The sequence below is a fragment of the Abramis brama genome (genome assembly GCF_963993115.1).
Source record: "Abramis brama genome assembly, chromosome: 6".
Taxonomy (NCBI): domain Eukaryota; kingdom Metazoa; phylum Chordata; class Actinopteri; order Cypriniformes; family Leuciscidae; genus Abramis; species Abramis brama.
Window position 1 is genome coordinate 35,879,899 of NC_139968.1, and position 20,935 is coordinate 35,900,833.

General features: G+C 39.5%; 1 protein-coding gene across 2 annotated transcripts in view; it reads left to right on the forward strand.

Annotated features, from left to right (window-relative positions):
• The window catches only part of LOC311084773 (uncharacterized protein), a 62,394-nt gene that overhangs the window by 8,522 nt on the left and 32,937 nt on the right, over positions 1-20,935 (forward strand). The window contains exons 1-2 of one of the 2 annotated variants that reach the window (XM_084117040.1): positions 3,195-3,465; positions 5,926-6,264. In XM_084117040.1, the coding sequence (XP_083973166.1) occupies positions 3,375-3,465; positions 5,926-6,264 (430 nt within the window). In that variant the 5' untranslated portion in view covers positions 3,195-3,374. Of the gene's footprint in view, positions 1-3,194; positions 3,466-5,925; positions 6,265-20,935 lie in introns of those variants that run through there. The other variant, XM_084117041.1, reaches the window with a different exon arrangement.

Sequence of the window (20,935 nt, forward strand, 5' to 3'; positions counted from 1 at the left end):
AAAATAAAACAGATATTCAACCAAACACATGCATGAATGCATTGAATTCTACTTTAATATTATAGAAATGTATATTAACGGCGATAAAACTTAATGAAAACTTATTTATAGGATTACTCACCAATACTGTGGATCCGCAACGGTCTTCATACAGCAAAACAAGATGGCGGCCGAACAGAAAATTCTCGACCCAAGCAGAGCCTGTCTACGGAGAGCCTGTCCACTCCCTATTAAGCCCTATTGTACCGAATTTTGGTTGTAGTACCACCAGAGTTCCACTGGGGGCGCTCGCCATGAGTGCAAAATGAATGGGAGTCAATGGGGCTAGACCACTGATCTATATAATGACTGGATAGCTCATGACGTTCTAAACTGCCACTAGGCAGTGAAGCCACCGGAAGTGTTCGAGCGGCCATCTTACGATTCCCTACCAGCAGAGGGATCCAACGCCCGTTATACAGAGATTGGTAGCTCCGACGGCACTTTTAAGATGACCCGATGTGCAGCATACAAGTGTAAGACGACGTTCACAAAGGGATGTATAACAAGTGCCCACAGGTTGTAATTCAAGCCCTATAAGTAGTAATTTATATGCAATATTGTCGCTATGCCCGTGTTGTTTTCTCCGAGGCAAGAGCTGCTGCATCTTCAAAAATCAACGATAAAACAGTCAACAGTATCCTATAAGAAACCTCAGAGCAGCAATAATCACAATTAAGTGTCCAATAGCGACACCATTTGACAGCTTCAAAAGAGCTTCGTGCAGAGTCCGTTTACCGTTACATTAACCCATACAATTTGTATTAAGCATTTCCTGAACATGTAACTTGCTAATCAAACACTTTATATGAACAAACTACTAATCTATAAAACACAATCGGTCTTCCGACCTTTTAATATTGTGTGAATTGATGTTGATATGCAGCGCTTGTGTTGTTTGAAGGTGCTGAGAGTGCGCGCGCGCGGCCGGTGTAGCAGTCGATTCTGTTCCCTATCGGAATTCCTGTTCCCTTTACGCAAATCATACTACAAATCATGCGTAGTTGCCGAGTTACCATGCGTACCATCAGAACTGAATACGAGCAAGAAGCACAACTGGATGTATGGGAAGTCAAAAGGTTAAAAAAGGATTGTATTTTTTTCCCGAAATTTAAGCGTTTTTTTATTGTTTTTATTTTTTATTTTTATTAGAAGCGAATTTTCCCCAATCTGTCAATTCAATCCAGATTATTTCTTTTCAAATTTAAAACATTATTACAGATTTCAATGTAATGTTTATTAAGGCGTTGATTTATTAAGGTTTATTAAGGCTTTGACGCATGCGCTGTCAGCAGACACGGCTCGTTCAGGGGGAACAGGAATTCCGATAGGGAACAGAATCGACTGCTACACCGGGGCTCTTTCTGCTTGTATGCGCTCTGTCCACTGATCTAAATAATTCGTTGTTACGACGACTTGTTCCCTCGTTTTAATAAATCGTGGACACGTTTAACTAATTCCCTCCCTCATTTTGATTTAATGAATTACAACGTGGCCACAATATAATAAAACGAGGGAACAAATTAGTATTGTGCTGAGGTATTATTAATTCGGACGTGGCTACGAAACAAGATTCACATGAATATTCACCAATTCAAAAAAATATAGGTCTTTAGCATTCACTATTTAATTAATAGTATCAAACTGTTTTTCTTACCTGTGAAGATAGCTTTTCAGTGAAGGCCGACTAGTGTTCTCGTACAGCTTTTAATTCCTTTTGCAAAGAAATTGCTGTTTTTTAATAAGTTGGAAAAATATTCGACTTTAAACAAATACCCATTTAAATGCTAAGGGTGTTTGCGTTGTAAAAATGTGCAGGGAGACTTTAGATTTTAAAACGGTGTCTCGTTAGGCAATGTTTTTTCAGTCAAATCATAAAATTTCCTATTGATTCAATAGAACGCATGAGCTCACTAGGGAATACCAATATGGCGGCGCGGTGGCTTCACTGTTCATGACGTCATGAGCTATCCAGTCATTCTATATAGATCAGTGGGCTAGACGGCTAAATTTGTCTCTTTCACCCGATTGCCGTTGAGAAATCTCAGATGTGATTGTAGATTTTGCAAGTTCAACATGGGTTTTAGGTCGAAAGTTGAATGAACGAGTACTTATGTCGTTTTGATTTCTTACAGGTTGAGTTGTTGTTGCCCATAACACGCTAGCATTCTGCTAATGGCGTCAGCATTCTGACGTCATTGACATTTTGAAAGACTTTTTTAAAGCAAATAAGTGACTCTAAAAAATCTAACACCCAGCAATGTGTAATTTCTTTGCATCTCCTTTCGAATACAACATTCAAATTACTAGACAAAAAATAATATCCTGAGAAAAGTGGATTTTGAGGGGTATACCGCCATTGACCTCCATTCATTCTGCACTCGTCCTGTGAGCGCCCTCATATGGAATCAGAGTGGAACTGCAACCAGTTCAGAAGCCGGAAGTGTAGTGAGAGTGAAACTTCTCGCCATATTAGACATTCTCTGACCCAAGCTTGATGACGTCAGTAGTCACGTGGTTTGGACGTGGACGTAAAATTGCAATTAGTTTAAATTACACCCATTTTTTTTTTTTTACTTCAAGACAACTAAACTCAATTACATTAGACCAACGACAAGCCAGAAAAGTGAATGTATTGAGTCAGATCAAGTATAAAAAGTTCTTTAAACTAATGACAAGCCATATGCACTTTTTAGAGTGTTTGTTGGCTATATAAATAACAACTGCACCAAATTGCTATTGCTCAGTTGGACCTCAGAATAAAACCAGGCTGTTTATTTCAAGCTATTGTGTGTTTCAAGTGAGTGAAATTATATTTGTTTGCATTTTATGAAAGTAGTCTGCTATACTGTTTTGAAAATCTCATTAATTTAGATTTTTGGCCATATAAATAACAACTGCACCAAATAGCAATTGCTCAGTTGGGCCTCTGAATAAAATCAGGCTGTTTATTTCAAGCTATTTTATAGCCTAATATAACCCAACAAAAATAACAATCAACATAACAGTAGAAGAATGCACTGCTGCTGCACCAGAAAACTGCTGCATCATGCTGACCCAAGCGTCTCGACAGGATTGGGTAGGTGCAATGCAGGGTTTGTTCACCGTGAGCATTGTCGAAGAACGGCGTATCAGTACAGCTATCGATTCGAATTGGACTTTGGCTGAGAGACTGCCCCAAATCTGCGGGAAATCTGTTGCAATTTACGAAAATTACATCTCCTCCGAATATTGCGGGGTTTTCTTAATTCTGGAGTCCTGGAGGGACTGTGAAGTGAAACTGAGCTTCATGCTCTCTGCGCCGTCGGACACTCGTCGTCAAACTTTTTGACAGAATGGTGGATATTTCACACAACATCCATCCACTAATTTTCACAAGAATGGAGTTCTTTATTTTGCACATAGCGAGGGTTTTACTCGTGCAAGGTAAGACATATTAAAGTGTTTACCGCGCACTTTGTCAGTTTATGTCAGCAGCAATATGTTTAAGGATATTATAGAATTAAGATCATGTCTGTAGGCTACTATGTTATGATTGTAGCCTACTGTACAATTAAATACAATCGTTGCTAGTCTGCAGTCTGAATTCACTTTACCTCAGAGCGTCCGTTGAGAATCTCACCTGAAAATCCGATAACATCAACAATTTTCATTCAAGCAGCTGATTTCTGTTAATGAATGTAAAACTGAATGTATATTACTGCACAGGGCAGTAGCGGAGATAGCGTGGGTGCTTGGGTGCGGCCGCCCCAGGGCCCCGTGACAATTAGGGCCCCCTCAAACGCCACCGACCTTGCGGAACGGTGTTCTTCTTTATAGCATTCTTTAAGCGCAAGACGCGAGAGAGCACGTCTGCAGGCCCGCTGTTTTCTGTGCTGCGCACTCACAAAGCACGAAAAGAGCCGCCTCTCATATAGTGCACGGACAAATAAACAATTATATCTAACAATTATCCTTCTGATTTATAGCATCAAATAAACATGAATATTATGTTATATGAATATAACATTAGAAGAATTCTTGTTTCAACCACGGAAATTCAAACTTTTTTCAAGTTCAGATATCTCCGTAAACCAGGGATGGGCAACTTCGGTCCTGGAGGGCCACTGTCCTACAGAGTTTAGCTTCAACCCTAATCAAACACACCTGAACAAGCTAATCAAGGTCCTCAGGATTACTAGAAAATTACAGGCAGGTGATTTTTTCAGGGTTGGAGCTAAACTCTGTAGGACAGTGGCCCTCCAGGACCGAAGTTGCCCATCCCTGCCGTAAACGGTCAGTTTTGTCTTAAATGGTTGAGAAAGAAAAACAGTGAGCCTATGTCTATTGAATCAGTGCATTGACATATACTCGCTTACCATTAGCCTAATGTTGATCAAAGAACAAAAGAAAAAGAAAATCACTCACTGAATTTTTCTAACTTTAATTAGCTTAATATTTTATTTGCCTGTTGTTCGGTGATGACTGCTCCAACTGCAACATGCATGCGACCTTGAGATGCGTTCCGTCAAACATAATTTAACATAATTTTGTTAATCATTTTTTTTCTTCTGAATTTCTTGATCTTTTTCTGGATTTTTTTATTTTTTTTTTATTATTATTCATATGCTATTCGTTTTTATACAATTTGTTCTGCAGAAGAAAAAAAAATAACAATCCTGTTAATTCAGAATAGCCGAGATAGCCCATCCAATTTAATAATAATAGGCCTAATAATAATAATAATAATAATAATAATAATAATAATAATATAATCAAGTAGCCTAGCCTAGGCCCATTTTATTTTGGTTTACAGGCTAGTTAATCAGAAAAACAAACGGTAGAAGTGACTTTACCCGTTTCTGAATATTAATTAAAATGTTGTAAATAGGCCTAATCAAAGCACAAGACCATTGTAATTAAATCAAACGTATGAAGAAATTGTGTTGCGTTGAATATCTCATGCACGGGTTCGGAATTTACAATGTTGGCAGCTCCGTTACAGTAGGCTATATTGGGAGCTTCTGAATGTGCAGAATCTGTCCGTGGTGCTGAAACATTTTTTTCAAACTGTTTTCTTTGTTCGTCAATACAAACTTGTCAAAAAATTTGGCTGTTCTTTGTGTTTTATTTAACATATAAGCTTACTTGGCTCAACAAGTGACACGTTAGGCCTATTACATGCATTAATCAGATATTTTACGTTTTTTTATTTTTTTTTTACAGTTTTAATTTTAAAATGACTTGGTAGCAGAGGGCCCCATGATGAAGCTCCGCCCCACTGTACTGAGAGTCTAGCTCAGCCCCTGGGTGACAGGTTAGAGCTTGTACACTGCCTGCGCAACACTACTGTCTCAGGAAAACGCGTGCATGCTAGAAATAGAACAGACGCACCCGCTTCAAATGTTATCACTCGAATGAATGGGCGTTATCAGCGCCAATGCGCCATAGATATCAGCTCATGTATATGGGCAACTATTGGGGGCCTGCTGCGCCAACTGGTAGGCTCAGGAGGCTGTTATCATCCATCCACAGGGTTAATCACCGACAAATACAAGAGAAGACTCCAGATCCAATCCCAGAGGAATCCAGCTCGCCGGTATCGGAAGTCTTTCATAATTTCGCGCTTGATATTTTCAGGTAGGCTATTTAAATGATAAAACCGATTAGGGAAAACAGGGAATAAGGGAAAACAATAAATAAAATGTACATGTTTTAATGTTGCGTGACATGAGTGTTGACATGAAATAACCTGAGTGCAAAGATATAGAAAACGCCACGCAGCCAGTGTGTCGCCGGCCTAAAACTGCCTGACGAAGATTGATTTCTGAATTTTTGAACTGGATGATCGGCTTAATATTATTATTTTTCTGTCCTGTAATTTTCTGCCCTGTATTCTTTCTCCAGCTGCATCGGGTGCTGCTTTTACAGAGGGAGTGTCAGTGTCAGTGATGGAGGGAGATTCAGTCACTTTATACACTGGTGTTCAAACAAACCAACAAGAGAGAATAAAATGGTATTTTAATGACACTTGTGTAGCTCAAATGAACGGAGATCTCAGTAAGATCTGTGAAGATAATCAATGTCATGATGATGGAGAGAGATTCAGAGACAGACTGAAGCTGGATCATCAGACTGGATCTCTGACCATCACAAACATCAGAAACACAGACTCTGGAGAATATCAACTACTGATCAACAGCAGCAGCAGCAGAAGTGAAAAGACCTTCAGTGTGTCTTCCCTTGGTAAGTCGTTTAATGAATGCTTCACAACACAGAACAGCATGGTTTAAAAGAAATCGATGAGCTGTCAGTTTGAAAGTGAAAGTGACATTTAGGCCAAGTAATCCATTCTCGGATTTGGTCCTCTGCATTTAACCCATCACTGTTTGTACACACTGATAAAAATGATTTTGTGGTGAAGTAAATACTACAGGAAAACAAACAAACAAACAAAAAAAAAAACAATGTAATTTACATGAAAAAGTTAATTAAGGCAAGAAAGGCAAAAAAAAAAAAATATATATAAGTAAATGATATATTAGTACACATTTCAAACGTGTAGAAATGAAAGCATAAATATCAATGTTATAAAGTTAAGTAAAATTAGTCAACTTTTCTGATACTGGTCTTCCCATCATGCACTGGGCCTTGAATAATTAATGAGGTTGATTTTTTTCTCTGTTTTCCACTGTTTTATCATTTCTTTTGATGTTAGGATTAGTAACTTGCCATTTTGTGACATTTGGAGTTTATTTTCTACTCAAAATGACACAATCAAACACAAAAACGATCCATCAAATGTTTCCATCATTGTGTATTGTCTAAGTATTGAGGTCACACAATGCATAATTTCTGATACATATATGGTGTCTCACACAATATCTATTCTATTTATTATTAGAGACATCTTTTCAGTACACACATTATAGTCAGTTGCGTTCTGTGTGCAGTTTCTCATCATAGCATCCTTATCATCTGTTTAAATGCATCTATTATTTTTAGTTCAATGTGGAATCCAAATTGTAGAGGATTTCATTAATATGGGGTTAAATTGGGCCAGGAGGGCTTAACCCCACAGTTTGTAGGCTATATAGGCATAGGCTGATAAGTCATCAGTGGACTTTCCTCGTACATTTTCAACAATAAAGGCTATATATAAAACATTTTTTTTTATACCTTTCTCATTTTTGATAATTCAAGCAGTGAAAAAGCATTGCATTTTATGGTTTTAAATACGGTAATGGATGTAGAGCAGCTGCGGACAATTTATTTATTTTATTTTTTTGAGCGGCTGCGGATGAATTCTTTCTACGCACACACACAATATGACATCACACTCTGCGCGTATGTTTAAAAAAAACATAATTTAACATAAATAGTCCTAACAACTTTTTATATATATTATTGATGTATTGATGCTAATTTTATTTGTTATTTGCTGTTTTTCGACATAAAACTTGGTGAATCTATGTTAGCCTAGTCAAACCTATGTTAACAAATGCTATTGGCTGCTGGCCTTCTCTGAAACTTATTTTGATTGGTTGTTTGTATTGCTTTAAAGGGATATGTTTTCTCTTTGAGTTCTATTCTTATAAGATTCTTTGTGCATTGGAACAGGTTTCCGGTTTCCATTAAAGGTGACATATTATGCCCCTTTTCACAAGATGTAATATAAACCTATGATGTCCCCAGAATGTGTCTCCCAGACCCCCCAGATCATTTATTATAGCTTGTCAAATTTGCCCCTTTTTGGGTGTAAGCAAAAACGCGCCGTTTTTGTGTTTGTTCATTTAAATGCAAATGAGCTTCTGCTCCCTGCCTCCATTCAGAAGAGTGTCGGATACAATAACAAAACACGCAAATAATCTCCAAAATCTCAGAAATAACCAGTGGCAGAGTGCCTCAGGAAGCGGTTGAAGGAAGACTTTTAGATGTACTTGGACGTTTCTGAATGGTTAGTAGCAGTGTTCGAATTGTGCTCTTGGGGGGTCCCCACAAAAAAAAAGAAAAAAAAAAAGAAAAGAAAACCGAATAATATACATATTTTCATTTATTTATTTCATATAATAAAGTATAAAGTATTTTTGTGGATTGAGCTCGGTACCTCTAGGGGGGTCTGGGGGCATGCCCCCCCGGAAGAAAATTTTGTACATTTTAAAGATAAATTCATTAATCTGGTGCACTTTGAGTCCCCCGAATCTGCTGTTAAAACTAAATAATCCACCCGCCAACCTCCCGAACCTATGATATTCTCTGATTTAGATACTGTATCTGCATCTGATCATCACATTTCAATTATTCAAATTCTCAGTGTTAAGCATGATAATATGATGAAATATCACACTGTAGGCTGATTTAAAATTAAGATTTATTTAAAATAAAAGTTCTTCTTTTGTCAAAATTACATTTCCAGCCTAAACAGAGGCTTTACTCCCTTCAAACTTAAATTGTCAATGTGTCATTACATCACTGTTGGAAAACACTCTTATCAGAATAATTTTTTTAGCTTTATAAAGGGCATTTCTTTCCCTAATTTGTACTCTCTATACTCTTTCCCTACTCTCAGGGAACTGAGGTTAGGTTAGTAGCCTAACCGAGTAGGCCTACGTTATTTCTTATTTTATTTTTTTGATATTGAAAATTGTTTTAATCAGGGCATTTGTCCGGTTGGGCAAGTAGGCTACAATTCTCTTTCACTTGTCCCTTAAAAAACACACGCACGTGTCCCGGACAACCGTTAATGTCGAAATTCTATTCAGATCAGTAAATTACCAAACAATCATAAAAGAAAGAAATATTATCTTACTGTCATCGTGAGGTGAAAATGAGGATCCACTCTGCCAGACTCTCGTGAAAGTGCTTATCTATAGCACGAAATTTATTTCTCGTACCATTTATTCGCCAAAAATAGGCTAGTTTTTGCGTGTATATGATACGCACTTTATGGCGTGTAATACGCACGTACTCCACACCCCTAATCCTACCCAAGGGGTTTGCAGTGTGTATCATTTACACGAAAAAAACAAACAAAAAAAACTATTTTTGGCATATAAATGGCACGATCAATAAAATGTATCTGTTTATAATTTTGAGCGTCTTTTCAGACGCAAATCTAATTTGAATTACTTTCTAATAGGAGCGGCAGCGAAATACTTTGATTAAAAAAATATATATTACCTAATAAATTATGTTTCTATTATTTTAGTTTTAATGAAAAACCAGGGGACCCCCCGAGGTATTTTTTTTGGGCCTTATGGGGGGTCCCTTGATGCTTATGGGGGGTCCCGGACCCCCCCAGCCCCCCCTCAATTCGAACACTGGTTAGTAGATACATTTATGTAGTTGTTGTGGAATGTAAGAAAACATTATGTGGACGTTGAAGATTTCTATGATAATTAAGTCATTTTGGAGATGAGCTCATTCTAAAATATATTTTGGGGTGGAATCTGGGTCGAGGCAGACTACAATTTCTTACAGTCCCCTCTCTGATGCTCTTGGTCCAAAAGAAGCATCACATCCTCCCTTCTCACAGATTATACCTCTCTCAGGTGCCCAGTGGCGGTGAAGCCCTGCCTTAGGTTGTCCCCCTCTGGCCACCGGAGAATCTTACCCGTCTTTTGGTCGACACCTCATGGTTACAGCTCCCATCCAATTGGGCAGAATTATCAAAGAGACTCTTCTAAAATTTGGCAATATGATATGCAAACATTTTCTTGGGTGTGGGTGAGAAGACATTCAATAACCATCCCAGCCAGTAGGAGTGTCTAAAGCGATCCTTAAGTTATCTGCAATTCGACATTTAAACATAGAACACATAACATAATGCATTGGCAAATAATAAGAAATAGACAGCCGTTTTAAAGGTTACATTCCAAATTAAACCAGAATAGACCATATCAAAGTCTCAGTCATGCATTTGTTTTGCAAAAATCTTGTCTTTCTTTGAGGCCTTGTTGGGCTCTCACAATGTGTATCAGTGATGTTAGCATATTGTTTGGTTTTGATAACTTTAACAATCAACAATCAATAGACAATAATGTGCGTGTGTGTGTGTGGTTTTTCATTTTGTCGTTTTGTGTCCATTTTCTCAGTGTGGACATCCTTTATCCACTTGTTTTCCCTTTAGACTGCTGTCCGTAGTCTCTGAAATAATTTGTTTCCTCTTGTTGCTTTTCTCATTGTCCATTCTTTTCCACTTGGACCCCAAGTCCTTCTAGAATAAGCAGTCACTGGTGTTGTTCGATTCTGTGCCTCTCCATCAGTTCCATCCATCCCATGGTGGGTCTCGGGGTTTTAAGATCATTTAGGCCTGGAGTTCTGGATCTGTATGGAATTCTCTGTATTCTGTTCTTTTTCATGAGAAAATCCCCTGGCTCCATTGGTTCTACTGGCCGTCTCATTATTCAAACCCCCAAATCATCTTTCTCCAGGAGGTTACACATTTCAGACAAACATCTCAATGCTTATATCTGAAACAATGATCAAAAGAAGAGGTTGCCCCCCTTTCCCCCACAAGCATCTTTTCACATTTACATTTACATTTTACATTTATTCATTTAGCAGACGCTTTTATCCAAAGTGACTTACAAATGAGAACAATAGAAGCAGTTAAACTAACAGTAGGACAACAAAATGCAAGTGATATGACCCTTCTCAGTTTAAACTAACGCAGAACTTTTTTATTTTTATTTTATTTTTATAGTTATAGAACAGAATAGAATAGAGTAGTAGAGAAAGTGTTAGTATTACTGGATCAAGTGCTGTCGAAAAAGAAGCGTCTTCAGCCGTTTCTTAAAAGTGGCTATGGACTCAGCAGCTCTGGTTGAGTTAGGCAGATCATTCCACCAGCAGGGAACAGTCATGGTAAAGGTCCGAGAAAGAGATTTTGTGCCTCTTTGAGATGGCACTACAAGACGCCGTTCACTTGCAGAGCGCAAGTTCCTGGATGGCACGTATATGTCTGAAGTAAAGAGTTAAAGTAAAAGGGAGCAGAACCAGTGGTTGTTCTGTAGGCAAACGTCAGTGACTTGAATTTGATACGAGCGGCAACTAGCAACCAGTGCAATTTTGTGAGGAGAGGAGTGACGTGTGCCCTTTTCGGCTCGTTAAAGACCACTCTAGCTGCGGCGTTCTGGATCAGTTGCAGAGGTTTGACTGTGCAAGCTGGAAGACCGGCCAGGAGAGCGTTACAATAGTCAAGTCTGGATAAAACAAGCGCTTGGACAAGGAGTTGAGTAGCATGTTCTGGTAGGAAGGGTCTGATCCTCCTAATGTTGTACAAGGCAAATCTACATGACAGGGCAGTTCTAGCAATGTGGTCTGTGAAGTTCAATTGATCATCAATTACCACACCAAGGTTCTTGGCTGACCTAGATGGAGGTATGGATGACGAGTCTAGCTGAATGGTGAAGTGTTGGGTTGGCACGAGTAGCTCTGTCTTCGCAAGGTTTAGTTGAAGGTGGTGGTCCTTCATCCAGCCAGAAATGTCTGTCAGGCAGGCTGAGATGCGAGCAGCTACTGTCGGATCGTCAGGCTGGAATGAGAGGTAGAGTTGTGTGTCATCAGCGTAGCAGTGATAGGAAAAGCCATGTTTCTGAATCACAGATCCTAGTGATGTCATGAAGATGGAGAAGAGAAGCGGTCCCAGCACTGAGCCCTGAGGCACTCCAGTAGCTAGATGTTGTGTCTTAGACACCTCACCCCTCCACGATACCCTAAAGAACCTACCTGAGAGGTAAGACTTGAACCATTGGAGTGCGGTTCCCGAGATGCCCTTCATCTTTAGGATTGACAGGAGGATCTGGTGGTTAACTGTGTCAAAGGCAGCAGACAGATCCAGCAGGATGAGAACTGAGGATTTGGAGGCTGCTCTTGCCAGTCTCAGAGCTTCAATTACTGAGAGCAGGGCAGTCTCAGTTGAGTGTCCGCTTTTGAAACCAGACTGATTGTTGTCCAAGAGGTTGTTCTGTGTAAGGAAGGAAGAGATCTGGTTGAAAACAACTCGTTCAAGTTTTTCCACGACGAATGGAAGGAGAGATACCGGTCTGTAATTCTCCAGATGTGCTGGATTTAGAGTGGGTTTCTTAAGCAGTGGGGTTACACGAGCCTACTTAAATGCTGTGGGAAAGGTACCAGTGTGAAGAAAGGTGTTTATGATGTGTCTGAGTGTGGGTACAACTGAGGATGAAATGGCTTGAAGTAGGTTAGTGGGAATAGGATCAAGCGGACAGGTGGTAGGGCGATTGGAAAGGAGGAGATTGGAGACTTCTGCCTTTGAGAGTAGAGAGAAGGAGGGTAGAGAGTGTGTGTTAGCTGGAAAAGTGTGTGTGTCAGTTTGTGGATTGGTAAATTGGCCGCTGATGGAGGTTGTTTTATTTATAAAGAATGTAGCAAAATCGTCAGCTTTTAGTGTTGATGAAGGAGGAGGAGGAGGAGGAGGGTTGAGAAGAGAGGAGAAGGTTTTGAAAAGCATGCGAGCAGGGCCGGCGCGTCCATATAGGCGAACTAGGCAATTGCCTAGAGCGGCACTTTTGTAAGGGCGGCAAAATGTGTGCCAATCGGGAATGAACAATTCACAAAATAGGCTATATGATTTGCTGAGCTGCCGCTGCGCTGCCCCGCCCCCTGCTCTCACGAGTCATGAGTCATGACTGAGTGATGGGAAGTTCGGATCATTTTACTGACTCTCTTGTTCGATCTCGTTCATCAAAATGAACTAATCTTTATTTGAGTCATTTCGTTAATTTAAGTGGCTTTAAATGTTACACTTTTAACAGACAAATTCCCCGATCACATCCACCTACGCATATATATAGTAGCCTATATGTATATTTCCTCTTTGGCCTACTAAAGTGTTCCTGCAACGGGAGTATTCTCTGGCTTAGTGGCTAGAGCGCAAGAACAGCGGAGTGTGTGTGGACCGAAGTGCATGCCTGAGCTTGTGTTTTGGGTTAAGCTGCGTTGCTTTGTCATTGTGGAAAATAGAATAATAGAAACAAAATGTATTAGCCTTTTACCCGTTATTATCAATCTAAATTAATCTCGTTTTTAATTTAACTTAATTTCGTTTTTCTTTATTTAAATTTCGTTTTTCTTTATTTAAATTAAGGCTAGTTTTTTCTTTATTTAAATTTCGTTTTTCTTTAGTTAAATGTCGTTTTTTCTTTATTTAAATTTCTTTTTTTCTTATTTAAATTTTGTTTTTTCTTTATTTAAATTTCGTTTTCTTTATTTAAATTTCGTTATTTCTTCATTTAAATTTCGTTTTTTCTTTATTTACATTTTTTTTTCTTTATTTAAATTTTCTTTTTCTTAATTTAAATCTACCCTTTACTGTGTCAGTTATTTGTTAGTCAGAAAAATATAGACTACAAAAGTATTGCTTAATTTAACAGACCTGTGCGTGTGCGTTTTATATCACTAGTGCAGTATCCGTTCTCGGAGCATGTAAGCCCTGCCCGCGTGAGGTGCGCCGCTTCCTGGTCGCGCTGTTCTGTAGTTTACTAAACGTTTATTAATTCTGAATGTGTCGCGTCTCGCGTGTCTATCTATATTGCACCAAATGCGACACTGCACTCCCCTGTGAAGTCGATTGGATGAACGGTTCTCGAAATAATCAAAATTCAAACAGACAGACAGACACATAGAGAATACTGCCTTTATTAGAGAGAAGAATATGTTCAGCACCCTCTCGAAGCTTTGACTATTCGATGTTCATTACTACCGAAGCTTCGAAGCTCAAAAAAAATGGTATTCGGACCAGCCCTAGTGGCGGCACAATTGTGTTTCGCCTAGAGCGGCAGAAGTGCACTCGCCGGCCCTGCATGCGAGAGTCTGAAGAATTGTTAATTTTGTTGTGATAGTAAGTCATTTTAGCAGTAGAGATATTATCAGTGAAGGAAGAGAGGAGAGACTGATAAAGACCAAGGTCAGTAGGATCTTTCGATTTGCGCCACTTCCTCTCTGCACCCCTGAGTTTCGAACGATGTTCACGGAGAACATCAGATAACCAGGGGGCAGAGGGTGTGGCGCGGGCTGGTCTGGAGGAAAGGGGGCAGAAGTTGTCCAAGCAGGATGTTAAAGTGGAGAAAATATTAGCAGTTGCACTATAGTGTTGAAAGCTGATCAGGTGGAGGAAGTGTGGATGAGACCAGAGAGGATAGGCGAGAGGGTGAGAGTGAGCGTAGGTTTTGCCGAAAGGTGACCTGTGGAGGAGTGTGTGTTGTGTTCTGTGGCAGGTTGATGTTGAGAGTGAGGAGGAAGTGATCTGAGGTGTGCAGTGGAGTGACCAGTGTATGGTCAGTGGAGCAGTAGCGTGTGTAGATAAGGTCCAATTTATTACCTGATTTGTGAGTAGCCGCAGTAGATACTAGCTTGAGGTCGAATGAGGCAAGCAGAGTGTGGAAATCAGCAGCCTGAGGCTTTTCTAGGTGGATGTTGAAGTCTCCAAGAACTATGAAAGGAGTATCATCCTCAGGGAAGGATGAGAGTAGCACATCAAGCTCTTCCAAGAAACTGCCGAGCTGCCCTGGGGGACGATATACAACTACAAAATAGATTTTAATAGGGCTAGTGATAGTAATTGAATGTGATTCAAATGAGCTGTTGTCACACAGAGGTGGTAAATGATCAAATTTCCAATCATTTGAGATGAGCAGACCAGTACCACCAGCCCTACCAGTCAGGCGAGGGGTGTGTGAGAAAGTGAATTTAGTGGAGAGGGCAGCCGGTGTGGCAGTGTCCTCTGGTCTGATCCAGGTCTCAGTCAGGGCCAGTAGACTGAGACCCAAATGACTAGAAATAGATGTAATGAAATCAGCTTTGTTTACAGCGGACTGGCAATTCCAGAGAGGAAAATAGAATATAGTACTAGAAGACACCGGAAAAGTACGCAGGTTGTTAGGATTGGACTGCCTCTGACGTGTGACATTTGATTTACGTGTGTTAGTAATAGTAGGGATTAGAAAACACATAGTGTAAGAGGGATCACAAACAGACAGATCAGATGAAAAGTTGTGTAGTAGAGAAAGAAAAAAAACAAGAAAATGAATACTCAAGTGCATTGTCGTTGTCCTTGCTCGGTGGAGTCGCACAGGTAGAGTCGTTGGTCTTTACACTCTTCGGAGTCGCACAGGTAGAGTCGTTGGTCTTTACGCTCTTCGTTCTTCACACGATGAGGGCTTCACACGAGGGCTGCCGCGACCGCTGCCGCGGTGCACTAACCTATTTTATACACGCCTAATACCTCTTTATTGAATACAGCAGGTCCCGCCCTCCTGTTTAGTCAAGCGACACTAACAAGTCACGACGCACAAACAACGTCAAACGTCAGCATTTGCTTGTGACTGAGCTACAGTCATGTTTGCTCGTGCAGTGATATGTTTGACAAGGTGTGAATGACTTCTTTATTTCCTTTCAACAGTGCTAACTGGGTTTCTAAATTGCCTATTTTCTTAAGCAAACTATGATAGCCCATTTTTCTTTTGTGTGTAAAGTGACACTGTCTTGCCTTGTGCTCCATTATTCCAAAGCAAAACAAACGACTTTGTGATCTTCCTTTCTTTTCTCCAAACAGTGCCTTGCAATGTGACCATCCTTTCCACATGCATGACAAAGTTTTGAAGAGGTCTCTCATTGTCTTGACAATGTCTAGCAATGTGACCAGCTTTTCCACATGCATAGCAAAGAATAACACCTTCTGAATTTATTCTTGCAAATCTCCTTTGTCTATGATGGAAATTAGACAATGTAGTAGAACATTCTCTCTCGCCAAAGGCAGCAACTGGATGTAGGGCTGCACGATTAATCGTATTTTAATCTCAATAACGATATCTGCCTCTCTCGATTAATTTTTGCAATCGCTCGCTCTACACTGCGGAAAAGCACTGATCTCAGGGTTCTCAAGTCTCACGCATTGGCCGTGAGACACACGCAATTCAATCAGTTCACACGCTCACACGCCACACCGTGTATTTCTCATGCTGAAAACGCAATGCCAACCAAGTTGTCCTGCAAGCGTTATATATAACGTTGTATTCACCTTATTTTCGAACGCGGAAGTAAACATGGGTCCAATATCCGGTTTTTGTGCGGCACTTCCGTTTCCTCGCTTCCCTGGGCTAAATAACGATATCGATCGCGAAGGATTATGCAGAGTTGACAGAAAAATTTTACACATGCCGTAGCAGATGAATACTACAAAGAACTAAAGCCCCGCCTCACTCAGTTAGGGTACCGGACCTGGTTGAAAACACTCATGCATCTAGCTGGCAGAGTGCCAAAACTTCGCCGGCGCCTTCAGCACCGCCCTAAACACAGTCGAGCCAACGCTGGACTAATATATCTATGGAGGTATTTTGTCATGTCAAATGTATTAATAATGCCATCAGAATGCAACCAAAGCATAGGATAGCAATAAGTAGATGGCTATATAATTGTAAATCATACAAAATAAATGCCATGATCATGCCATTATGCCATGATCACTAGATTTTATACAGGGGTTACTATAATGATTTTGTTTCTCCTTGGAGTTTTTATCATGGTTTTTATTGAGACTTCATAGCCCAGCCACTTTTCTGGTAGCGGGTGGTCTTCTGTAGGTGTTCACGAAATGAAAAGAACAAACATACGGTCGTTTCGATGGTTTCTTCAAATGTAAAGCTTTTAACCACAGGCGAAGGGATTCCTCAGGCCGGCGACACACTGCCTGCGTGGCGTGTCCGTTTTTATTTCGGCTCCCATGTTAACAGGTTAGATCGTGCACACTGCCTGCGTGACGCGCGTCTCACAGGCGCGGAAAACGCGTGCATGCTCGACGCCTATTTTTCACGCAACACGCAAGCGTTTCCATGCAAAATAGAATAGGAAAAGATGTTTGTATGTAATTTTGACATGAATACATATTAATAAATTACATTTTGATGTTTGAAAATTTAGGTTTTGACAAATGCAGATATAAATGCAATGGGAAAAAAATCTATTTTCTAATATTGCACCTGTCAATACAGAACGAAATATTCTGTAGCCTATTTTGCCGTCAATACTGCCGACGTTGTCTTTGCTGCTATATGTTTAACATTAAGTATAGGCCTTCCACAACTCTCTCCCCATTATGTCGAAATCACCAATGAATGAGGCTTATCATAATGTCACCTAGCAGTGCCGCGTCAGACACGTTTCTGGTGTGCAAAGACATGTAAAACTGCACAAACAATCCCGGTCTTCCCCGAAGCCATAACGATGAGTTAGTTGTTACGAACACTTGTTTGATTAACCGCTATGGTGAAAAGTGAGTCAGCGCGCCAGTGACCGGAAGTGCCTGACCGGAAGTATCGCACAAAATACCGTCAACTGGCTGCGTCCGTATTTCCGTTAAAAATAAGGTGAATACGAGGCGCAGGCACACAAAGTTAAGTTTCCTGCCGCCAGCACGTATCTCAGCCAGATTGCGTTCGTTAGGCAACATAAATGCGCGAACAAACGAAAGTTGACGGAACATTCTCGGCCACCGTACGTTTGTAACTAGGTAACCAAACACATCGCGCGAACACACGTTGTGATGGAGAAGGTAAGTTGGAAGAAAGCTCGTCTAACATTTTTAGGCTAGAACATTTAATATATAGCCCATCGTATACATTATTATTGATGCAGTCAAAAACTCTACAACTACTTTGCAACCAGGCCAGAAGCTTTGGCTCAGTTTGGCTAACTTACGTTATCTGAAACTAAGGGAAATGTTAGTGGGTATGGAAGGAATGAAGATGTATTTATTCATTTTATTTTAAATTATATATTATACTGTATTAATAGTCTTTCTAGTTACATTAAGGCTACATGTATTAAAGCAGAGTGCTCACTCACAACACAAAACACATTTCATAAGCTGGAGTGTGTACTCTTGTGTGTACACACACACACACACACACACACACACACACACACACACACACACACACACACACACACACACACCTTAATACTCTAATATGTCATTTGTTCACAATGTCCCACCACCCAATAAATCATTATACCATTTCGACTATTTTCCAAACTGTTTGGAGCAATTTGTTATATTTTTGTAATTTTTGTATATTTGTAATTTTGAAATATAACATTAAAGAGGGGGTGTGGGTGGGGGCAAGCTTGTTCCATGTTGCATATGTGACATTTTTCAGATTTATGCCAGTTTAGTTGATTTTATTTGCCAATTTCTATAAAAATGCTCTCTGTTGCAGTGACATACGTGTGTGTTTGTGTGTGTTTGTGTGTGTGTGTGTATGAGATAGAAAGTTCGTTCCACTTTGGGTTTATGCTCTAGGACCAGACCTTTATTTAAATGTAATTTTTTTTAGATTTATGCCAGTTTTGTTTATTTTATTTGCCAATTTCTGTAAAAATGCTCTCTGTTGCAGTCACATACATGTGTGTGTTTGTGTGTGTGTGTGTGTGTGTATGAGATAGAAAGTTCGTTCTACTTTTTATTTATGCTCTAGGACCAGACCTTGGTTTATTTGTAAAAATTTTCAGATTTATAATGGATTTACTTTTATTTTTTTGACAAACAAAATTTTAAAAAATCATTTTTTTCATTTTCGCTGCTGGATGCTCCCCTTTCCTCATGTGCATCTCAGATATCTTATCCCAATTAACTGACATCACACCTAAGACTTCAAGCAGTGCCTTTTTCCTCTCTGACTTATTAGCATTTCTGTCCTTTACTTTCTGAGTTAAGGCTCCAGACAAAGTGTCAGGCAGGCACATTCTTAACAAAACGCATGCATCACCATCTGTTAAATTGTAAACTTCAGCATATTCCAGCATCAGTTTTTCAGAAAATCTAACGGATCTTGTTTGGCAGGATCAAATTTACCAATATTCTTGATCACAGTTTCAAATTTGGATTAAATCCTCAGACTATGGTTGAGGTCATTGGTTCTTCCCTTCTTTCACTAGCAGGCATAGTCGTAGTAGTATGGACTAGTAGCATGGAGTAGTATTGGCTACTGAATGACTGAGAATATTTTTCCCAACCCTCAGCCCTGTCTTCCTGCAAAGCTGGCATTTCTGTAACTGGGATACACAATGTGACACCTAACACTGTCTTTCTAGGGTTTGTCTCAGTTGTGCCATTCTTTATCATAAACTGACAAGCCGCCTTCGCTTCTTCAGATTGCAATCTTGACCTTTTCTTCTTTCCATGTCGTTTCACTAGCCAGGTAATTATTGGTAGAAATTACCCCAACACTGAGTCGCTCATTTTCAGCCTCTAACTCATCTACTCACCTACTAGTTACTTTGTATGAAGCAAAAAGTGCTTGAAGCGCATTAGCAATTTTCCCATTTTTGTTCTTAGGCATTTTGGGATCATTTTCAAACTTAGAGATAGCCCACTTGTACGGTTTATCAACAATATTCTCTATTCCGTCAAACATTCCCTGAGAACTGTGTGTACCTGTATTTAAAGCCCGATAAGACTTTTGAAAATGGAAGAAAATATTGTTAGAGTATCTCGTGATCTAATAGTTATTCACAAAGTCTGATTTAGATGACTACATATTATCTAGTTCCTTTTAAGATATCCGTTCGAGCTCCAGTTCTTCGGACGCAAATGAACAAAATAGCCACGGCCACAATCTATTTGGCCTTATATTCTTAAAAATGTTTTGTTTAAAAAAAAAAAAAAATTAACACAGTACGTCGGACGAAACCACACTACGTCTGGTTTTATGTTATTTTCTTAAAACAACTTACTTAGCCACAGTACTTCGGGCTTAAACAATATTTACCAAATTTAAAACACTGCCACGTCGGGCAAAACCACACTGCTTCGGGTTCTTGTTTTAAACTTCACAGAGTCACGGCACATCAGACTCACTAGTCTATACCAGTGGTTCCCAAACCTGTCCTGAAGGACCCCCAACACTGCACGTTTTCTTTGTCTCCCTAATCAAACACACCTGATTCAACTCATCAGCTCATTAACCCATGTGATAATGAGCTGATGAGTTGAATCAGGTGTGTTTGATTAGGGAGACAAAGAAAACGTGCAGTGTTGGGGGTCCTTCAGGACAGGTTTGGGAACCACTGGTCTATACTATAACACACAATAGTTGTGAAATAATTCTGTGACGACCACACTGCGTCAGGTCTATTCAATTACTTTAGAATTTCCTCAGAATTATAACAACTTCACAATCAGTTTCAAGTACGTTAGAAACATGCACATTTATTTCAGTTACTTTAGAAACAACCAATCTAATATAACTCTTCCACCACACTACTTCGGGTTGATTCAATTACTTTAGAATCTTAACAGAATTATAAGAGACCAACACCAAGTTTCAGTTACTTTAGAAACTTTACACTTAAACACTTTCTTTCAATTACTTTAGAAACAACAATTCCAATACAACTCTGCCACCACACTGCTTCGGGCTGATAGTATCTTAATAAAATCGTACGGAATAGGCTTAAAGGATTAGTTCACTTTCAAAAAAAATTGTTTTGCTGATAATTTACTCACCCCGATGTCATCCAAGATATCCATGTCTTTCTTTCATTGGTCGAAAAGAAATTAAGTTAAAAATCGTTCCGCTAGATAAGACCCTTATTTCTCGACTGGGATCGAGACGCGGGTTGCCATTGAAGTCCATTCTGTGTAGATAAAATCCTGGAATGTTTTCCCCAAAAACCTTAATTTCTTTTCGACTAAAGAAAGACAGACATGGAAATCTTGGATGACATCGGGGTGAGTAAATTATCAGCAAAAAATTTTTTGAAAGTGAACTGATCCTTTAAATACTCCTCCTGCTAATACTGAATAAACCAAATTCTCTTTTGTCCTTAAAATGTTCCTTTCTAGATTTTTTTAACGAGGGGGTTCCCTGACAAAAACAAGCATAAAAGAAAGAAA